This window comes from Boleophthalmus pectinirostris, unplaced genomic scaffold (assembly GCF_026225935.1).
Source record: "Boleophthalmus pectinirostris isolate CB_2022bp ecotype Guang Dong unplaced genomic scaffold, ASM2622593v1 HiC_scaffold_13, whole genome shotgun sequence".
Taxonomy (NCBI): Eukaryota; Metazoa; Chordata; class Actinopteri; order Gobiiformes; family Gobiidae; genus Boleophthalmus; species Boleophthalmus pectinirostris.
The window spans coordinates 537,812-560,120 of NW_026571036.1; the positions used below are offsets into that span (position 1 = coordinate 537,812).

The window sequence follows — 22,309 nt, forward strand, 5'->3', positions numbered from 1 at the left end:
TAATTTGAGGAATTAGACGAGGGTAATTTTCTGATAAATCTGCACGCGCTCAGTGAGGCTCAGAGGTGATGAGCAGTGGGGCATGATGGGAAATGTAGTTTAATCTCAAACGCCGCAGGAAAAACGCAACATGGACAATTTCCCCAGAGCCGCAGGAATCCTCCACGAAACACAGCGAAACTTTAACTCTGAGCAGGTGGAACGAGTCACACACCCGGAGTAGAAGGACGGACAGAAGGTCAGAGGTCAGGGGCAGGGGCGGGGGCGGGGCAGGGGCGGGGCAGGGGCGGGCAGGGGGGGGGCGGGGCGGGGGCGGGGGCGGGGCAGGGGCGGGGCGGGGGAGGCAGGTGAACACCCGTCCGTTTGCTCCGGTTTATGAACAGTCACATCTTCTGTTTTTGATGAAGGTTTTTGTTTCAGATTTAGACTTGAATCATCAGAATTAAAGGAGCAGTGTGTCTGAAATGTTCCTCAGTGTGACTTTAAACCTTTTAATCTCCGTGGAGACGCAACCAGACCGAGTACCAGGTCAGATCTGTGGAGAGGCGACTCGGCTCAGTCACAATGTCTGTTTTTATAAAGATTTTTGAGGTTTAGTCCTGGTTAATCTGTGTGTCGTTCGTTCATTCGTTTTTTCAAAATAAAACCAAAAATAAGAAACCCAAAGGTTTAAAGTCGTACTGTGGAACATTCCAGACAAGAAAGCAATAAACCAGGACTAAAACAAACCAGAAAACTAAACCAAACTAAAACCAGGACTAAACAGGACTAAACCAGGACTAACCAGGACTAAACCAGGACTAAACCAGGACTAAACCAGAACTAAACCAGGACTAAACCAGAACTAAACCAGGAAAACTAAACCAGGACTAAACCAGGACTAAACCAGGAAAACTAAACCAGGACTAAACCAGAACTAAACCAGGACTAAACCAGAATCCGTGTGTCATTCGTTTATTTGTTTTTCAATATAAAACCAAAAATAAGAAAACGAAAAAACAACGATTTTCTTCATTATTTGTCTCCAAAACCAAAATGAAAAAACAGAAAATGATTCTGAAACTGATGTTTTTTCATTTTCTTATTTTTTGTTTTATATTGAAAAACAAATGAACAAACTACACACAGATTCTGGTTCAGTCCTGGTTTAATCTTGGTTTAATCTTGGTTTATTTGTCTGGAATGTTCCACAGTACGACTTTAAACCTTTCTGTCTCCATGGAGACTGACGCAGACACAGTTCCAGGTCAGATCTGTGGAGAGGCGACTCTGATCTGTTTTTCTCTGTATTTTTGACTCTAAATCCTCCTGTGACTGAATAAAAGTAAAGTGGAGCTGTTTAAAGTCACACTGTGGAACATTCCAGACAGAGGAGAGACGTCTCCATAGAAACGAGCAGGTGACAGACTTCTTCTTCTTCTTCTTCTTCTTCTTCTTTTCTCTTTCTGCTCTGAACTGAATCATTTCAAGTCTTTTGGTTCTGTTGTTGTTCTGTTGAATCAACTGTGTCTGTTTATTTTATTTATCGATTTTTGTTTCGTTTCGTGGAAAATCCAGTTTTTTATTTGATGTGTTTCATATTTATGTTGATTTTTATCCCAGTGTGAAGAAAGAATGATTCACAACAAAACCGATCAGCTCCAGAACATTTTATTTATGTTTTTATGTTTTTTATTGTGAACGAGCGAAACGTGAAATCTGAAAAACTAATGTATCTACAGGAACAAATAAACCAAACCAAACCGGACCAAACTGGACCAAACTGGACCAAACCAAACCAAACTGAACCAAACTGGACCAAACTGACCAAACCGGACCAAACCGGACCAAACTCGAACCAAACTGGACCAAACTGGACCAAACCAAACCGGACCAAACTGGACCAAACCAAACCAAACTGGACCAAACTGGACCAAACTGGACCAAACTGGACCAAACTGGACCAAACCGGACCAAACTGGACCAAACTGGACCAAACCAAACTGGACCAAACTGGACCAAACCGGACCAAACTGGACCAAACCGGACCAAACCGGACCAAACCGGACCAAACTGGACCAAACCAACTGGACCAAACTGAAACCGGACCAAACCGGACCAAACTGGACCAAACTGAACCAAAAACCGGACCAAACTGGACCAAACTGGACCAAACTGGACCAAACTGGACCAAACTGGACCAAACTGGACCAAACCGGACCAAACTGAACTAAACTGGACCAAACTAAACCAAACCGTCCTCTCTCCTCTCTGGGCAGAGTTCCGTCGGACTCGGTCTCAGACTCTGGTCCGATTCGTCAAAGGTCCAACTGTCTCGAGTCTCGTCGCGTGGAGGGGGCGGAGCTTCCTGTGCTCACTCTGGGGCCGTGTGCAAAAGAGGGTGTCGCCGCCGGCAACCAGGTAACAAACCGGAACTAAACCAGGACTAAACCAGGACTAAACCAGGTCTAAACCAGGTCTAAACCAGGACTAAACCAGGACTAAACCAGGACTAAACCAGGACTAAACAGGTAAACAGGACTAAACCAGGACTAAACCAGGACTAAACCAGGACTAAACCAGGACTAAACCAGGTCTAACCAGGACTAAACCAGGACTAAACCAGGACTAAACCAGGACTAAACCAGGTCTAAACCAGGACTAAACCAACTAAACAGGACTAAACCAGGACTAAACCAGGTCTAAACCAGGACTAAACCAGGACTAAACCAGGACTAAACCATAAACTAAACCAGGTCTAAACCAGTTAAACCAGACTAAACTCTCAGTTGTGTTTTGTTGTTCTGTAAAACTCTCAGATTTGTGGAGTATAAATTTCCCGTTTGTTTCTTTGGTGAAAATGTGAGTAAAAGTTGAATTTTGAAAGTTTAAAGTCTCGTGTTTCAGAGTTTGACTCTGAGTTCTCGGGGTCGAGTTCTGAGGCGGTTCTGTCCTCAGGAACATTGGAACAAAGATCAGACAGACCAGCTGACAGACTCTGTACAAGAGTTTATACATTTATTTATACGATTATATATTTATATATTTATATATTCAGAGTTTGAGTGAAAGTGTCACATTCTGATGAGTTATGGATCGTTTCTGTGGCGTCTCTTTGGGTTTTTACTGTCGGGTCAGAACAAGTCCAAACACTCACCTCCTTCAGGCCTCAACAGCACGAAAGGTTCAGAGGTTCAGAGGTTCAGATCCTGACACGACTCAGGTCTGGTCTGGGTCTGGGTCTGGTCTGGGTCTGGGTCTGGGTCTGGGGATCTGGTCTGGGTCTGGTCTGGTCTGGTCTGGGTCTGGTCTGGTCTGGTCTGGGTCTGGGTCTGGGTCTGGTCTGGGTCTGGGGTCTGGGTCTGGTCTGGGTCTGGTCTGGGTCTGGGTCTGGGTCTGGGTCTGGGTCTGGGTCTGGTCTGTCTGGTCTGGTCTGGGTCTGGGTCTGGGTCTGGTCTGGGTCTGGTCTGGGTCTGGGTCTGGTCTGGTCTGGTCTGTCTGGGTCTGGGTCTGGTCTGTCTGGGTCTGGTCTGGGTCTGGGTCTGGGTCTGGGTCTGGTCTGGGTCTGGTCTGGGTCTGGTCTGGTCTGGGTCTGGGTCTGGGTCTGGGTCTGGGTCTGGGTCTGGGTCTGGGTCTGGTCTGGGTCTGGTCTGGTCTGGTCTGGTCTGGGTCTGGGTCTGGTCTGTCTGGTCTGGGTCTGGTCTGGGTCTGGTCTGGTCTGGGTCTGGTCTGGGTCTGGGTCTGGGTCTGGGTCTGGTCTGTCTGGGTCTGGTCTGGGTCTGGTCTGGGTCTGGTCTGGGTCTGGTCTGGGTCTGGGTCTGGGTCTGGTCTGTCTGGTCTGGGTCTGGTCTGGGTCTGGTCTGTCTGGGTCTGGTCTGGGTCTGGTCTGGGTCTGGGTCTGGTCTGTCTGGTCTGGTCTGGGTCTGGGTCTGGGTCTGGGTCTGGTCTGGGTCTGGGGGTCTGGGTCTGGTCTGGTCTGGGTCTGGGTCTGGGGGTCTGGGTCTGGTCTGGGTCTGGTCTGGGTCTGGGTCTGGGGGTCTGGTCTGGGTCTGGTCTGGTCTGTCTGGTCTGGGTCTGGTCTGTCTGGTCTGGGTCTGGGTCTGGGTCTGGGTCTGGGTCTGGGTCTGGTCTGGGTCTGGGGGTCTGGTCTGGGTCTGGTCTGGGTCTGGTCTGGGTCTGGTCTGGGTCACAGGAGGCGTCACTTCTTCTTCTAACAGAAACTGTGTTAAACTGTGACAGACAAAAGACACCAGCTCCTTCAATAGAAACTGAACTGGAGCCAGAGTCCAGGGAGCCAAGCTCAGCCGCGCTCACTTCCTGTTTGAAACATGACTCCTCTGGCTCCTCTGGCTCCTCTGGCTCCTGTGGCTCCTGTGGCTCCTCTGACTCCTCTGACTCCTGTGGCTCGTCTGACTCCTGTGGCTCCTCTGACTCCTGTGACTCCTCTGACTCCTCTGACTCCTGTGGCTCCTGTGGCTCGTCTGACTCCTGTGGCTCCTCTGACTCCTCTGACTCCTGTGGCTCCTCTGACTCCTGTGGCTCCTGTGGCTCGTCTGACTCCTGTGGCTCCTCTGACTCCTCTGACTCCTGTGGCTCCTCTGACTCCTGACTCCTGTGGCTCCTGTGGCTCCTCTGACTCCTGTGGCTCCTGTGGCTCGTCTGACTCCTGTGGCTCCTCTGACTCCTCTGACTCCTGTGGCTCCTCTGACTCCTGACTCCTGTGGCTCCTGTGGCTCGTCTGACTCCTGTGGCTCCTCTGACTCCTCTGACTCCTGTGCTCTCCTCTGACTCCTCTGACTCCTGTGGCTCTGTGGCTCCTCTGACTCCTGTGGCTCGTCTGACTCCTGTGGCTCCTGTGGCTCTCTGACTCCTCTGACTCCTGTGACTCCTCTGACTCCTCTGACTCCTGTGGCTCCTGTGGCTCGTCTGACTCCTGTGGCTCCTCTGACTCCTCTGACTCCTGTGGCTCCTCTGACTCCTCTGACTCCTGTGGCTCCTGTGGCTCTCTGACTCCTGTGGCTCCTCTGACTCCTCTGACTCCTGTGGCTCCTCTGACTCCTGTGGCTCCTGTGGCTCGTCTGACTCCTGTGGCTCCTCTGACTCCTCTGACTCCTGTGGCTCCTGTGACTCCTGTGGCTCCTCTGACTCCTGTGGCTCCTGTGACTCCTGTGGCTCCTCTGACTCCTCTGACTCCTGTGGCTCGTCTGACTCCTGTGGCTCCTCTGACTCCTGTGGCTCCTCTGACTCCTGTGGCTCCTGTGGCCTCGTCTGACTCCTGTGGCTCCTCTGACTCTGTGGCTCCTCTGACTCCTGTGGCTCCTCTGACTCCTGTGGCTCCTCTGACTCCTCTGGCTGTCCTGTGGCTCCTCTGACTCCTGTGACCTCTGGCTCCTGTGGCTCCTGTGGCTCCTCTGACTCCTGTGACTCCTGTGACTCCTCTGGCTCCTCTGCTCCTGGCTCCTGTGGCTCCTCTGACTCCTCTGACTCCTGACTGACTCCTCTGGCTCCTCTGACTCCTCTGACTCCTGTGGCTCCTGTGACTCCTCTGACTCCTGTGGCTCCTCTGACTCCTCTGACTCCTCTGGCTCCTCTGACTCCTCTGACTCGGCTCTCCTGTGGCTGTGACTCCTCTGACTCCTGTGGCTCCTGTGGCTCCTCTGACTCCTGTGGCTCCTCTGACTCCTGTGACTCCTCTGACTCCTCTGACTCCTGTGGCTCCTGACTCCTCTGACTCCTGTGACTCCTGTGGCTCCTCTGACTCCTGTGGCTCCTGTGCTCCTCTGACTCCTGTGGCTCCTCTGACTCCTGTGACTCCTCTGACTCCTGTGGCTCCTCTGACTCCTCTGACTCCTCTGACTCCTGTGACTCCTGTGACTCCTCTGACTCCTGTGGCTCCTCTGACTCTCTGTGACTCCTGTGGCTCCTCTGACTCCTGTGGCCTCTGACTCCTGTCTCCTCTGACTCCTGTGACTCCTCTGACTCCTGTGACTCCTGTGGCTCCTCTGACTCCTGTGGCTCCTCTGACTCCTCTGACTCCTGTGGCTCCTGTGGCTCGTCTGACTCCTGTGGCTCGTCTGACTCCTGTGGCTTGTGGCTCCTGTGGCTCCTGTGGCTCGTCTGTCAGACTTGTTTTAATGAGTAAAACCAGAGTTTTTCCACAGGGAGTTAATTCCACAGATGTAAAAGTCGTCAGATTCTTCACAGACTCGGATCGATTCGACTCTGATCAAAAACACGACGTAAAAACTGATCAAATATTCATCTGAAACTCATTTTTATTTAATGAGTAAAAAAATAAAATAAATAAATACAGAAAAACCTGGAGTTAAACTCAAAGTTCTGATTTGATGATGATCAGATTCTGTTTCTATAAATGTTTTTATAATATTGTTGAACATAAAATAAATTCAAGTTCAACTGTTAAATGATTCAAGTCGTTCATAAAATAAATAAAATACAGAAGAATCTAAACCAGGACTAAACCAGAACTAAACCAGGACTAAACCAGGACTAAACCAGAACTAAACCAGAACTAAACCAGAACTAAACCAGGACTAAACCAGGACTAAACCAGAACTAAACCAGGACTAAACCAGAACTAAACCAGGACTAAACCAGAACTAAACCAGAACTAAACCAGGACTAAACCAGAATAAACCAGAACTAAACCAGAACTAAACCAGAACTAAACCAGGACTAAACCAGAACTTAAACCAGAACTAAACCAGGACTAAACCAAACCAGAACTAACCAGAACTAAACCAGGACTAAACCAGGACTAAACCAGAACTAAACCAGGACTAAACCAGGACTAAACCAGGACTAAACCAGAACTAAACCAGGACTAAACCAGAACTAAACCAGAACTAAACCAGGACTAAACCAGAACTAAACCAGGTACTAAACCAGAACTAAACCAGAACTAAACCAGGACTAAACCAGGACTAAACCAGAACTAAACCAGACTAACCAGAACTAAACCAGAACTAAACCAGGACTAAACCAGAACTAAACCAGAACTAAACCAGAACTAAACCAGAACTAAACCAGAACTAAACCAGGACTAAACCATAAACCAGAACTAAACCAGAACTAAACCAGAACTAAACCAGAACTAAACCAGAACTAAACCAGGACTAAACCAGAACTAAACCAGGACTAAACCAGAACTAAACCAGGACTAAACCAGGACTAAACCAGGACTAAACCAGTAGTAGTAGTAGCAGTAGTAGTAATAGTAATAGTAGTAGTATTTGTAGTATTTGTAGTATCTGTAGTATTTGTAGTATCAGTAGTATTTGTAGTATTAGTAGTATTAGTAGTATTTGTAGTAGTAGTATTTGTAGTATCTGTAGTAGTATTTGTAGTAGTATTTGTAGTATTTGTAGTAGTATTTGTAGTATTTGTAGTATTTGTAGTAGTAGTATTTGTAGTAGTATCTTGTAGTAGTATTTGTATATTTGTAGTATTTGTTAGTATTTGTAGTATTTGTAGTATATTGTAGTATTTGTATAGTATGTAGTAGTAGTAGTAGTATTTGTATTTGTAGTATTTGTAGTAGTAGTAGTTTGTAGTATTTGTAGTATTTTGTAGTATAGTAGTAGTAGTTTTGTAGTATTTGTAGTATTTGTAAGTAGTAGTTTGTAGTAGTATTGTAGTAGTAGTATAGTAGTATTAGTAGTATTTGTAGTAGTAGTAGTAGTTTTGTAGTATTTTGTAGTATTTTAGTAGTAGTAGTATTTGTAGTATTTAGTAGTAGTATTAGTAGTATTGTAGTAGTATTTGTAGTAGTTTTATATTTGTAGTATATTTGTAGTATTTGTAGTATAGTTAGTAGTATTTGTAGTATTTGTAGTATTTGTAGTATTTGTAGTAGTTTGTAGTTTTAGTATTTGTAGTAGTATTTGTAGTATTTGTAGTATTTGTAGTAGTAGTAGTAGTATTAGTAGTAGTATTTTAGTAGTAGTAGTAGTTTGTAGTATTTGTAGTAGTATTTAGTAGTAGTAGTAGTAGTAGTATTTGTAGTATTTGTAGTATATTGTAGTATTTGTATTTGTAGTATTTGTAGTAGTATCTGTAGTAGTATTTGTAGTATTTGTAGTATTTGTAGTAGTATTTGTAGTATTTGTATTCGTTCTTCTTGTCGTTCGTCTCTCTTTTTCTGTCTGGTTTGTTCTTTCGTTCCATTAGTCGGTGATTTTCACGTCGAGATTCGACTCAAACAAAAGAACGACACGACTCCCCTGACGCCTCCTCCATCCTCCATCCATCCCTCCATCCATCCATCCCATCCATCCATCCATCCATCCCTCCATCCATCTCCATCCATCCCTCCATCCCCTCCATCCCTCCATCCATCCCTCCATCCTCCCCCTCCATCTATCCATCTCTCCATCCATCCCTCCATCCCTCCATCCCTCCATCCCTTCATCCTCCCTCCATCTCTTTTTCTGTACTCTCTCTCTCTTCATTTCTCCCTCCTCCTCTCCTACATCTTCTCTCTCTCTCTCCCTCATCCTTCCCTCCTCTCCCTCCTCCCTCTCTCCCTCTCTCTCTCCTCTCTCTCTCTCTCTCTCTCTCTCTCTCTCTCTCTCTTTTCTGTCTCTCTCTTTTCTCTCTCAGAAAATCAATACTGGGACCAATTTGTTCTCGTGTAGCGGCGGGAAAAAAAACGACAGGCAGCAGATAACGATTTCAATGTGTGAGAGCGAAGTGTGCGTCCTAACGAGGGAGGAAAGGAGACGAGGGAGGAAAGGAGACCAGGGAGGAGAGGAGACCAGGGAGGAAAGGAGACCAGGGAGGAAAGGAGACCAGGGAGGAAAGGAGACCAGGGAGGAAAGGAGACGAGGGAGGAAAGGAGACAGGGAGGAAAGGAGACCAGGGAGGAAAGGAGACCAGGGAGGAAAGGAGACCAGGGAGGAAAGGAGACGAGGGAGGAAAGGAGACCAGGGAGGAAAGGAGACCAGGGAGGAAAGGAGACCAGGGAGGAAAGGAGACCAGGGAGGAAAGGAGACCAGGGAGGAAAGGAGACAAGGGAGGAAAGGAGAACGGAGGAGGAAAGGAGACCAGGGAGGAAAGGAGAAGGAGACCAGGGAGGAAAGGAGACCAGGGAGGAAGAACCAGGAGACCAGGGAGGAGAGGAGACAGGGAGGAGGAGAAGAGGAGACCAGGAGGAGAGGAGACCAGGGAGGAAAGGAGACCAGGGAGGAAAGGAGACCAGGGAGGAGGAGACCAGGGAGGAGAGACCAGGGAGGAAAGGAGACGCAGGGAGGAGAAGGAGACCAGGGAGGAAAGGAGACCAGGAGAGGAAAGGAGACCAGGGAGGAGAACCAGGGAGGAAGAGACCAGGGAGGAAAGGAGACCAGGGAGGAAAGGAGACCAGGGAGGAAAGGAGACCAGGGAGGAAAGGAGACCAGGGAGGAAAGGAGACCAGGGAGGAAAGGAGACCAGGGAGGAAAGGAGACCAGGGAGGAAAGGAGACCAGGGAGGAAAGGAGACCAGGGAGGAAAGGAGACCAGGGAGGAAAGGAGACCAGGGAGGAGAGGAGAAAGGAGACCGGGGAGGAAAGGAGACCAGGGAGGAAAGGAGACCAGGGAGGAAAGGAGACCAGGGAGGAGAGGAGACCAGGGAGGAAAGGAGACCAGGGAGGAAAGGAGACCAGGGAGGAAAGGAGACCAAGGAGGAGAGGAGACCAGGGAGGAAGGAGACCAGGGAGGAGAGGCAGGAGAGGGAGACCAGGAGAGGAGAGGAGACCAGGGAGGAGAGGAGACCAGGGAGGAGAGGAGACCAGGGAGGAGAGGAGACCAGGGAGGAAAGGGAGGAGAGAAGACGAGGGACAAGAGGGAGGAAAGGAGACGAGGGAGGAAAGGAGGCGAGGGAGGAAAGGGAGGAAAGGAGGCAAGGGACAAGAGGGAGGAGAGGAGGAAAGGAGGCGAGGGAGAAGAGGAGGGAAAAAAGATGAGGAAGGAAAGAAGACAAAGGAGGAAGAGAGGAGGCAAGGGAGAAGAGGAGTCAAGGAAGGAGAGGAGACAAAGGAGGAGAGGAGACGAGCAAGGAAGAGTGGAGACAAGGAAGGAGAGGAGACAAGGAAGTTAAAAAAGGAGACAAGGAGACGAAGTGGAAAGGAAGGAGACAAGGGAGGAAAGGAGACAAGTGAGGAGGGAAGACAAGAAAAGGAAATGAAGAGACAAGGAGGAGAAACGACAGCAAGGAGACATAGGAAGGAAACAAGGAGAGAAGGAAGGAGAGAAGCCAAGGAGGAGAGGAGAGGTAGCAAGAGAAGGAAACGAGGAAGCAAGGAGGATGGGAGACAAAGAGGAGGAAGCAAGGGGAAAGTGGAAGTGTGCATCCTAATGAGGGAGGAAAGGAGACAAGGATGTAAATAAACAAAGGAGACGAGGGAGAAAAGGAAACAAGGGAACGAGGAGGAGAGGAAGAGGAGACAAGGAAAGGAAACAATGAGAGGAAAAGGAGACGAGGAAGGAAAAGAAAGGAAAGGAAAGGAGGGAGGAACGGAGGAGACGAGGAAAGGAACCATGGTTTTAAGGGAAGAAAGTGTGCATCCTAATGAGGGAGGAGGGGAAGGAAACGAGGGAGGAGAGGAAGAGGAGACAAGGAAAGGAAACAGTGAGAGGAAAAGGAAAAGAAACGAGGGAGCGAGGAAGGAGGATAGAAGACGAGAGGGAAGGAAATGAAAAGCCGAGGAAGCGAGGATCTAGTGGGCGAGCGGAGGAAACAGGAGCGAAGGAAACAGGAGCGAAGGAGACAGGAGCTAATGAGCAACGCCTGTCAGGAAAAAAACAGACAGAGAGAAAAGAGGAAGAGAAGAGGAGGGAGAGAGAAGAGAGGAGGAGAGGAAGAGAGGAGGAGAGGAAGAGAGGAGGAGAGGAAGAGAGGGAATAAGGAAAGAGAAGAGAAAAGAGAGAGAGAGGGACAAAAGAAAAAAGAAAGAGAGATGGAGAGAAGAAGGGAGGATGTGGAGAGAGAGAATAGAGGGAGGAGGAGAGACAGAGGTGCATTGTGGGAGTGAAAGCGTGGGAGAAAAACAACAACAACAACAAAAGGGTTTAGACCTGGTTTAGTCCTGGTTTAGTCCTGGTTTAGACCTGGTTTAGTCCTGGTTTAGTCCAGGTTTAGTCCTGGTTCAGTCCTGGTTCAGACCTCCTGGTTTAGTCCTGGTTTCCTGGTTTAGTCCTGGTTTAGTCCTGGTTTAGAGTCCTGGTTTAGTCCTGGTTTAGTCCTGGTTTAGTGGTTTAGTCCTGGTTTAGTCCTGGTTTAGTCCTGGTTTAGTCCTGGTTTAGTCCTGTTTAGTCCTGGTTTAGTCCTGGTTTAGTCCTGGTTTAGTCCTGGTCAGTCCTCCTGGTTTAGTCCTGGTTTAGTCCTGGTTCAGACCTGGTTTAGTCCAGTCCTGGTTTAGTCCTGGTTTAGTCCTGGTTTAGTCCTGGTTTAGTCCTGGTTTAGTTCTTGTTGAGGTTTCAGTCCAGAGGAGCTGATGTGGATTCAGAGCGACTTCCTTCATGAACATTTTATGAGTTTACACAGAAAAACAGAGTCTAGAGCAGAACTCAACCAGGACTAAACCAGGACTCAACCAGGACTAAACCAGGACTAAACCAGGACTAAACCAAAACTAAATCAGGTTTAAAAACTAGACTAGAAATATTATCCCGGTCTCGGTCTGATCCTGGCCTCGGTCCCGGTCCGGTCCTGGTCCTGGTCCTGGTCTGGGTCCGGGTCTGGGTCTGATCCGGGTCTGGGTCTGTGTGTTTCAGGACTGGGTTTACACTGTGGGTCAGCAGATCCGACAGGAGCAACACTGTCTGTCCCTGTCAACCATGTTCCCCGCCTCGCAGGTGCTGCTCCTGCCCTGCAACATGGCCGACGGAAAACAGGTGAGAACACTACCACACCAACATGGCCGACGACAAACACACACACACACACACACACACACACACACACACACACACACCAACACTGGCCGACGACAAACACACACACACACACACACACTACCACACCAACATACCACACCAACAGGCCGACGTACCACACCAACATGGCCGTACCTGTTTACCACACCAAGTTTGTGTCTCCAGTCGTTGTGACTCTCACTGAAACTACAACGGAAAAAAAAATCCTCTGGACTGAGACAGGATTTTTCTCATAAAGTCAGTGTGATCACAAACTGTTCATGTTCGTCTGACAGGGGCTGACAGGGGCTGACAGGGGCTGACAGGGGCTGACAGGGGCTGACAGGGACCTACAACTTTGAAAAATGTTGGATTTGTTTTCGTGGCCATTTTGAGTAAACTGAGCCCCGGGTTTTCAAAATGTCCGTCCAGTCAAGACAACGCGTCGAGTTCAGAGTTTCGTGTCTCCAGATTCTCCTTCAGCCTGGTGTCTGTGTGGCCCACTGAGCATGCTCAGTAGAGTCTTCGCGGGTCTGTGTATCACGTGATTACTTTGGCCAATCAGAGCGAGAGGAGCAGAGTGAACCATTATAAAACGTTTTTAAAGATGTTTTAGGATCTAAAAATCTGTAAAAATCGCCACAAAATCAGACATTTTTGAAAGTTGTAGGTCCCTGTCAGCCCCTGTCAGTCCCTGTCAGCCCCTGTCAGCCCCTGTCAGTCCCTGTCAGCCCCTGTCAGCCCCTGTCAGTCCCTGTCAGGTGAACACGAGCAGTTTGTGTGTGAGTAAAATCGTCTCAGTCCAGGTTTTTTTGGGTGTAACACCAGTGAGTCACTGCGCCACCTGGAGGCAGAAACGAGCAGCAGCAGCTCCAGATGTTTGAACAAATCCAGGATGAAACTCTGAGTTTTGTTGAACGTCGGTGGATAAATCTGAGTTTGTTCTTCTCAACATTCGATGGAAATTTGTTTTATCGCAACAGTCGAGAAAATCTGAACAACCGACTGGAAGTGCACCAAACACCTGGAAAACGAACGAACAGAGAGAAATCTACTCCTCCTCTCTCCTCTCCTTCATCCCTCTCTCCTCTCTCCTCCTCTCTCCTCTCCTCTCCTCCTCTCTCTCTCTCTCCTCTCCTTCATCCCTCTCTCCTCTCTCTCTCTCTCCTCTCTCCTCTCTCTCTCTCTCTCATCCTCTCTCCTCTCTCCTCTCTCCTCTCTCCTCTCCCTCTCTCTCTCTCTCTCTCTCTCTCCTCTCTCTCCTCTCTCTCTCTCTCCTCATCCCTCTCTCCTCTCCTCTCTCCTCTCCTCTCTCTCTCTCCTCTCTCTCTTTCTCTCTTTCTCCTCCTCCTCTCTCCTCTCTCTCTCTCTCTCTCTCTCTCTCTCCTCTCTCCTCTCTCTCCTCTCTCTCTCCTCCTCTCCTCTCTCTCTCTCTCTCTCCTCTCTCCTCTCCTCTCTCCTCTCTCCCTCTCTCTCTCCTCTCTCCTCTCTCTCTCTCTCTCTCTCTCTCTCTCTCTCTCTCTCTCTCTCTCTCTCCTCTCTCCCTCTCTCCTCTCCCCTCCTCTCTCCTCTCTCCTCCTCTCCTCTCTCCTCTCTCTCTCTCCTCTCTCTCTCTCTCTCTCTCTCCTCTCTCCTCTCTCCTCCTCTCTCTCCTCTCTCCTCCTCTCTCTCTCTCTCTCTCTCTCTTCTCTCTCTCTCTCTCTCTCTCTCTCTCCTCTCTCTCTCCTCTCTCTCTCCTCTCTCCTCTCTCTCTCTCTCTCTCTCTCTCCTCTCCTCTCTCCTCTCTCTCCCTCTCTCCTCTCCTCCTCTCTCTCTCTCTCCTCTCTCTCTCTCTCTCTCTCTCTCTCCTCTCTCTCTCTCTCTCTCTCTCTCTCTCTCTCTCTCTTCTCTCCTCTCTCCTCTCCTCTTTCTCTGCCTCTCCTCTCCTCTCTTCTCTCTCCTTCTCTCCTCTCTCTCTCTCTCTCTCTCTCTCTCTCTATCTCTCCTCTCTCCTTCTCTCTCTCTCTCTCTCTCTCTCTCCTCTCCTCTTTCTCTCTCTCTCTCTCTCTCTCTCTCTCTCTTCTCTCTCCTCTCTCTTCTCTCTCTTCTCTCTCTCTCTCTTTCTCTCTTTCTCTCCTCTTCCTTCTCTCTCTCTCTCTCCTCTCTTTCTCTCTCTCTCTCTCTCTCTTTCCTCTCCTCTTCTCTTTCTCTCCAGTGTTCTTTGTTTCTCGGGGCGTTTTTAGAAACACGTGTTTTTTCCCGTGAGCTTCATCTAAATGTTAATGATTCTGAGGTAAAAACAGCAGCGTCGGAGTGTTTGGCCCAAAGGCACAACAACAGCAGCAGAAGGACTAAAGAACAAACCCCACTTTTTATTCAATTAAAGAAGAAAAACACAACCAGGACTAAACCAGGACTAAACCAGGTCTAAACCAGGACTAAACCAGGACTAAACCAGAACTAAACCAGGAACTAAACCAGGACTAACCAGGACTAAACCAGGAACCAGGACTAAACCAGGACTAAACCAGGACTAAACCAGGAACCTAAACTAAACCAGGACTAAACCAGGTAAACCAGGTCTAAACCAGGACTAAACCAGGACTAAACCAGGTCTAAACCAGGTCTAAACCAGGAAACTAAACCAGGGTAAACCAGGACTAAACCAGGAAACTAAAACCAGGTCTAAACAGGTCTAAACCAACCAGGACTAAACCAGGATCTAAACCAGGACTAAAACCAGGGTCTAAACCAGGACTAAAACCAGGACTAAACCAGGTCTAAACCAGACTAAGGTCTAAACAGGACTAAACCAGAACTAAACCAGGACTAAACCAGGACTAAACAGGTAAACCAGGTCTAAACCAGGACTAAAACCAGGACTAAACCAGGACTAAACTAAACCAGGACTAAACCAGGTCTAAACCAGAACTAACCAGGACTAAACCAGGTCTAAACCAGGACTAAACCAGGACCTAAACCAGAACTAAACCAGGAACTAAACCAGGACTAAACCAGGGACTAAACCAGGACTAAAACTAAACCAGGAACTAAACCAGGACTAACCAGGACTAAACCAGGTAAACCAGACTAAACCAGGACTAAACCAGAAAACCAACTAACCAGGACTAAACCAGGACTAAACCAGGTTAAACTAAACCAGAAACTAAACCAGGACTAAACCAGGTCTAAACCAGACTAGGAACTAAACCAGAACTAAACCAGGACTAAACCAGGTCTAAACCAGGACTAAAACCAGGACTAAACCAGGACTAAACCAGGTCAAACCAGTAAACCAGGAAACTAAACCAGGACTAAACCAGGACTAAACCAGGACTAAACCAGGACTAAACCAGGACTAAACCAGGACTAAACCAGGACTGAAACCAGGACTAAACCAACTAAACCAGACTAAACCAGGACTAACCAGACTAAACCAGGACTAAACCAGGACTGAAACCAGAAAACTAAACCAGGACTAAACAGGACTAAACCAGGACTAAACCAGGACTAAACCAGGTCCAGGACTAAACCAGGGACTAAACCAGGACTAAAAGAACTAACCAGGAACTAAACCAGGACTAAACCAGGACTAAACCAGGTCTAAACCAGGACTAAACCAGGACTAAATCAAAACCAGGACTAAACCAGGACTAAACCAGGACTAAACAGGACTAAACAGGACTAAACCAGGACTAAACCAGGACTAACCAGGACTAAACCAGGACTAAACTAAACCAGGACTAAACCAGGACTAAACCAGGTCTAAACCAGGACTAAACCAGGTCTAAACCAGGACTAAACCAGGACTAAACCAGGACTAAACCAGGACTAAATCAGGTCTTTATTTATCTGCAGGTTTGTTTTTTCGAGTCTCGACACAAACACGGATTTTATAAACTCGTAGCTGAAGGGAGAGAAAGAAAGAAAGAAAGAGAGAGAGAGAGAGAACGGTGAGAAAGAGAGAGAGAGAGAGAGAGAGGGATGGAGGGATGGAGGGATGGAGGGATGGAGGTGGAGAGAGAGAAACAGACGGGGGGCAGAGAAACTCATTACACCTCCATCTGTTCACTCGCTTCAATGACAAACTTCACATGTGCTTTGTCTTCCTCTCCTCTTTTCCTCCTCCTCCCTTCCTCCTTTTCCTCCTCTCCTCCTCTCCTCATCCCTCGCTCTTTCACTCTAACGCACTGGAACTGTCAGACTGCAATACTTTCTCTCTCTCTCCTCATCCCTCTCTCCTCTCTCTCCTCTCTCTCCTCTCTCTTCTCTCTCTCTCTCCTCATCCCTCGTTCCCTGTATAATGTAATGCACCTGTCAGATTACATGTCTCTCTTTCTTTCTCTCTTTCCTCTCCTCCTCTCTCTGTTTTTCCTGTATATTATAATGTAAGTGTCAGGTTGTGTCTCTCTCCTCCTCATCCCTCGTTCCTTGTATAATGTAATGCACCTGTCAGACTGTGTGTCTTTCTCTTTCTCTCTGTTTGTTCCTGTGTGTTTTAATTAAAGTGTCGGGTTGCGTCTCTTTTTCCTCTGGGCCTGTGCACAAATATCTAAATATCGATATATCGTGTAATTTAATCGATATCGTGGGCCGATGTATCGATACACAACACAGAGTCGTTTGTGTGTCGTTTGTGTTGTAAAGTTCAGTTTGTGTGATTTTTATTTTGGGTCGATGATTGTTTACGTGAACATGAGTGTCCCGGGTCTGAGCGGTTGTTTTTTTAAAATAAAGTGACCGACGTAAATAAAGTGATCGACATAAATAAAGTGACCGACGTGAATAAAGTGACCGACGTAAATAAAGTGACCGACGTAAATAAAGTGATCGACGTAAATAAAGTGATCGACGTAATAGTGATAAAGTGACCGACGTAAATAAAGTGATCGACATAAATAAAGTGATCGACGTAAATAAAGTGACCGACGTAAATAAAGTGACCGACGTAAATAAAGTGCCAGACATAAATAAAGTGATCGACGTAAATAAAGTGATCGACATAAATAAAGTGACAGACATAAATAAAGTGATCGACGTAAATAAAGTGATCGACGTAAATAAAGTGACCGACGTAAATAAAGTGACCGACGTAAATAAAGTGACCGACGTAAATAAAGTGACCGACGTAAATAAAGTGCCAGACATAAATAAAGTGATCGACGTAAATAAAGTGATCGACATAAATAAAGTGACCGACGTAAATAAAGTGATCGACGTAAATAAAGTGACCGACGTAAATAAAGTGACCGACGTAAATAAAGTGACCGACGTAAATAAAGTGACCGACGTAAATAAAGTGACCGACGTAAATAAAGTGACCGACGTAAATAAAGTGATCGACGTAAATAAAGTGACCGACGTAAATAAAGTGACCGACGTAAATAAAGTGCCAGACGTAAATAAAGTGACAGACGTAAATAAGAGTGATCGACGTAAATAAAGTGATCGACGTAATAAAGTGACGACGTGAAAAAGTGATCGACGTAAATAAAGTGACCGACGTAAATAAAGTGACCGACGTAAATAAAGTGACCGACGTAAATAAAGTGATCCGACGTAAATAAAGTGATCGACGTAAATAAAGTGATCGACGTAAATAAAGTGACGACGTAAATAAAGTTTAGTTTGTGTAAAACTGAATTAAACACATTCTAATGTCAAACAGCTGATGTGGCTCTAGAGTCGTTATGTTTATATGTCGTAAAGTTAAAGTTTATTGCAGTGGGTTTGGTTTGCTTTGATCTGTGCAGTGGATCTTTAGTATTTTTCCTGGTTTATTAAATACATCATATCAGTATCAAGCGGGATACTGCATCTGGTCATGTCACATGACATGAGTGTAGTGTCCCGAATACTTCCATAACCAGGATATGGATAATAACCAGAGCACTGATCACTGACTCGACTGGGCTCGTCTGGACCTGCTGCTTTTTTTATTGAACTGTGTCAAATCGATTTGAAATATATCGTATCAAACCCAGAGTTCACTGTATCGAGGTATCGTATCGTAAACGTCAGAATGATCCCAGCCCTCCTCTCCTCCCTCTCTTTTCCTGTTTTAATCTAAGTGTCGTGTTTTGTTTCTCTCTTTCTCCTCCCTCTCTTTTCTTTTCTTTTCTTTTCTTTTTCTCCTGTACATAATGTTTCTGTCGAGTTTCATGTTTTTCTCGCTGCCTCAGACTCAGACACGACGCCTCAGCCTGTTTCTGTCAAGAGTCTGAGGCCGCGGCTCCGTCAACCGCTAACGGGCTAACGGGCTAACGGGCTAACGAGCTAACGGGCTAACGAGCTAAGGCTAACGGCTAACGGCTAACGGGCTAACGCTAACGGGCTAACGGGCTAACGGGCTAACGGGCTAACGGGCTAACTAACGCTAACGGGCTAACTAACGGGCTAGGGCTAGTTTAACGGGCTAACGGGCTAGTAACGGGCTAACGGGCTTAACAGTTAACGGGCTTAACAGTTTTAACAGTTTTAACAGTTTAAACAGTTTTAACCTAACGTAGTTTAAAACAGGGCTTTTAACAGTTAACAGTTTAAACAGTTTAAACAGTTTAAACAGTTTAAACAGTTTTAACAGTTTAAACAGTTTAAAGAGGCTGTAGTTGTTTGTTCGTGTCTTAAAGTTTGTATGGAGGATTTTTTTAGTTTCAAATAGTCAGTGATAGATTATAGATGCAGTCGCCTTGTAATTATGATGACCAAAAAAAAGAGAATAAAAACATCAACTCTGGACGTAAACATTTGCCAGTAGATAACGACACTGCCTCGTTATCTGTGAGCTGACAGGCTGTCAATCAAACTCCCTACGTTTCTAGTGTAACTGACTTGCCTGCGCCGCCGGTACGTGGTTTACGTACGACACAGACGCTGTTTACTCCACCAACGCAACAGTTCTTAGCGGCTTTTTTTGACCTATATCTTCCTCGCAGTTCGCACAAAGTTTGTTGCGATGGCGACAAGAATCCAGGAGCAGTTCGCCGCAAAAGAAAGTCTGTTTTTGAGGTGAAAGAAGAAGACAAGGGGAAAAGCAGCGAAGACAAACTAAGGTGATTCTTGTAGATTCATTCCAGCGATGGAGCGACTGAAGCAGACGAAGAGTCTAAAGACTGAACCACTGGTCCACAAATTACTCCTGGACAGGAAACTTCTGCTTATTATGAAAACCTACACTTTATTTCCAAGAGCGACACAAACGTTTTTCAGGACACAATGTGATATCCTGTGTCTGAAAACGTCATTTTCAAGGCAAAGAAAGAGTCACTTGCTGCTGCGTGTTGTAGTAGTAGCTTCATTCGCACGGAATCTCCGGGCAAACTTCTCTGCTCCTCTCTTCTCCGTCTTGTCTAACCAACGCTGTAGTTAGTTGTAGTTAGTTGTTTACGAGTCATGTGCAGCGATCAGGACTTGTTTTCTAGAAACAAACCTGTTTGTGGCGTAAGGAGGAGGAGGGAGGAGGTGGTTTCACGCAGGAGCAACATTTGAAAAAGGACAAACAGTCTCTGGAAAATCCTCTATTCAACCTTTAAAATGATGAAAAACAGAAGAGAAATGCTCCACACTTCTTCCTCCTCTTCCGTTCGGTTTCAGAGCGTCAGAATTCTTGTCCAGGATGAGTTTAGATCAGTCGTCTCCTGCAGACGTCTGAGCAGGACACGATAATCAGTCCTGCTCCAGCCTGCAAGTCCCGCAGGATGGAACTTTTGTTTTCTTAAACTCTAAACACAGAGAAGTAAAAAGGAACTGAGCGGCGTCTGGGAGGAGGCGCGATGGACGCTCCAGTGACAGGGTTCAATCCTGGCCAAGTCCTGTTTTTAGACCTGTTTTAGTCCTGGTTTAGTTCTGGTTTAGACCTGGTTTGGTCCTGGTTTAGTTCTGTTTTAATCCAGTCTAAACCAGGACTAAACCTTTACTTTATTTCTCCAGAGTTTGAGATGATGGATGTGTTTCTGTGTGTTTCTGTGTGTTTCTGTGTGTTTCTGTGCATCAGTGTGTGTGTAAGTTTGTGCGTCTCTCTGTGTGTATTTGTGTGTATTTTTGTGTGTGTATTTGTGTGTATTTGTGTGTGTATTTGTGTGTGTATTTGTGTGTGTTTTTGTGTGTGTATTTGTGTGTATTTGTGTGTATTTGTGTGTATTTGTGTGTGTTTGTGTGTGTTTTCCCAGCGTCAGTGTTTTGTCTCTTAATGATTTATTTTTAACGATGCTTTTCCGTATTTTCCATTATCTGCTCGTTCACGCTCCGGCTGCTCCGGCTCCTAATTATCTCACATCTAAAAAGTTCATTTCACCCTGAGCCGACGTCGCGCTCCGGGAATTCCTCTGCCAAAAACCTGGAATTCTGCAGATTTTACAGAACTCAGAGTCCGAGCCGGAAGAGCGAGGAAGAGCGAAGGCGCCATCCTGTGGTGACACACGGAAATACACCACGAGTCTGAGGGAACATAACACAGAGACGAGTCGAGAACCTGGAAACTCTGAGGGACATTTAGAGTTTTTTTCTCCAAACTTGTGCTCCTCAGATGTTTCTCCTTCTCCTTCTGTGTTTGGGATCAACTCCACAAACTCTTAAATTATTTATCTTCAGGTTTAAAGTTTTTTCAGCTGAAACATTCACGTCTCTAGAGCTGAAGAACGGCTCCACTTTAGATTATTTCTCATGACATAAGACTCTAAACTCTGCACATTCTCACATTTAAACTCTGCGTTTGCCCAGGTTTAAACTCTAAACTCTGTGTATTCTCACGTTTAAACTCTAAACTTTCCGTGTCCATCTCGAGTTGTTCCTCGAGCTCCTGATGTGATGCGAAGTTTATTTTGAAAGGACATGAACTTTATTTTGAAAGGACAAGAAGTTTATTTTGACACCTCATGTTTATTTCCTGTTTCTCGTGATAAAAATCTGGAGACGCTAAAAAATTACGACTCCGACCTCATTTGAGCGACGAGTCGAGTCGTGTCGATGTTTGGGGGGTTCCAGGAGTCACAGGGATCTGAACCATCAACCAGGTCACACATCTGCACCTGACACTCACCTGTCTCACCTGTCTCACCTGTCTCACCTCACCTGTCTCACCTGTCTAAAACTCGAGAGATTCTAGAATGTTTCTTCTTCTCGCAGCACAAATGTAAAACTTTACACTGGTCCAGAGCGCGGGAGGGCATCTGACACAGGGGTCTGCGGGAGTGTGGGAGGGCATCTGACACAGGGGTCTGCAGGAGAGGGCATCTGACACAGGGGTCTGTGGGAGGGCATCTGACACAGGGGTCATCAGGAGTGTGGGAGGGCATCTGACACAGGGGTCATCAGGAGTGTGGGAGGGCATCTGACACAGGGGTCATCAGGAGCGCGGGAGGGCATCTGACACAGGGGTCTGCGGGAGCGTGGGAGGGCATCTGACACAGGGGTCTGTGAGGGCATCTGACAGTGGTCTGCGGAGCGTGGGAGGGCATCTGACACAGGGGTCATCAGGAGTGTGGGAGGGCATCTGACACAGGGGTCATCAGGAGCGCGGGAGGGCATCTGACACAGGGGTCTGTGGGAGCGGGGAGGGCATCTGACACAGGGGTCTGTGGGAGCGCGGGAGGGCATCTGACACAGCATCTGTGGCATCTGGGGGTGGAGTGTGGGAGGGCATCTGACACAGGGGTGGTGGCTCTCTGGGTCTGTGAGCTGCAGCGGTGGCAGAAGGCAGGGACGCACCTGGAGCACCTGGCGTCTCGGTTCTGCCTGGACTCGGAGATGGCGCTGGACGGTCTGGACTCGTCTCGGATGTTGGTGATCAGCCCGTGTGAGCTGAGCGCCTACACGCAGCGCTGGGACCTGCCCTTCTCCTGACCCCGCCCCTGTCGCCCCTGTCGCCCCTGTCGCCCTGCACCCTGCCGCGTGACCCTGCACCTGCCGTGACCCTGCACCTGCCCCTGCCCCTGCCCCTGCTCCACCCTCACACGAAGCACAGAGAAAGGTCGTTCGTTCTTTTCTCCTCGACGGTCGGATTTCGTCAAAAACCTTCACAGAAACGTTTGACTCAAGTCTCGCTCGAGTCCAAAAGCCCAAACGAGCGTCGGGTTCAGTCGTTAGTGACTCGCGCAGAGTTACTCCAGTTTAACTCTTCAGAAGGGAACATCTGAGACAGAGTTTTGGGTTTGGGTTTTGTTCACTTTGGCGCCGCGGAAACTCAGACCAGGATGATTCGGGGATTATTTGGGGATTTATATTTCCAGCCTCGACAGATTTGTGGAGGTTGGTGAGAATTAAAAAGTGAATCGAGTTCGTAATTAAGGAAAATAATTCTGCACTTGGCCCACGAACACGAGTCAGTCGTCACATTCGGTCGTTTTTAAGCAGATTTTCAGTATTTTACCCAAACAAATGTCAGTTTCTGTGTCTTTATTGTTGCAGGATCAGATCAAAAATAGACATTTCTTGTATAAACT

The 22,309-nt window shown here is 47.4% G+C and overlaps 1 protein-coding gene across 1 annotated transcript in view; it reads left to right on the plus strand.

The window, feature by feature from the left end:
• LOC129407724 (polypeptide N-acetylgalactosaminyltransferase 14-like) overlaps positions 1-21,828 on the plus strand; it is a 111,168-nt gene extending 89,340 nt beyond the window's left edge. The window contains exons 6-8 of the mRNA XM_055149720.1: positions 2,259-2,400; positions 11,751-11,870; positions 21,552-21,828. Coding sequence (XP_055005695.1) covers positions 2,259-2,400; positions 11,751-11,870; positions 21,552-21,710 — 421 coding nt within the window. The 3' untranslated portion in view covers positions 21,711-21,828. The remainder of the gene's footprint in view (positions 1-2,258; positions 2,401-11,750; positions 11,871-21,551) is intronic.
• Positions 21,829-22,309: the final 481 nt, after the last annotated feature.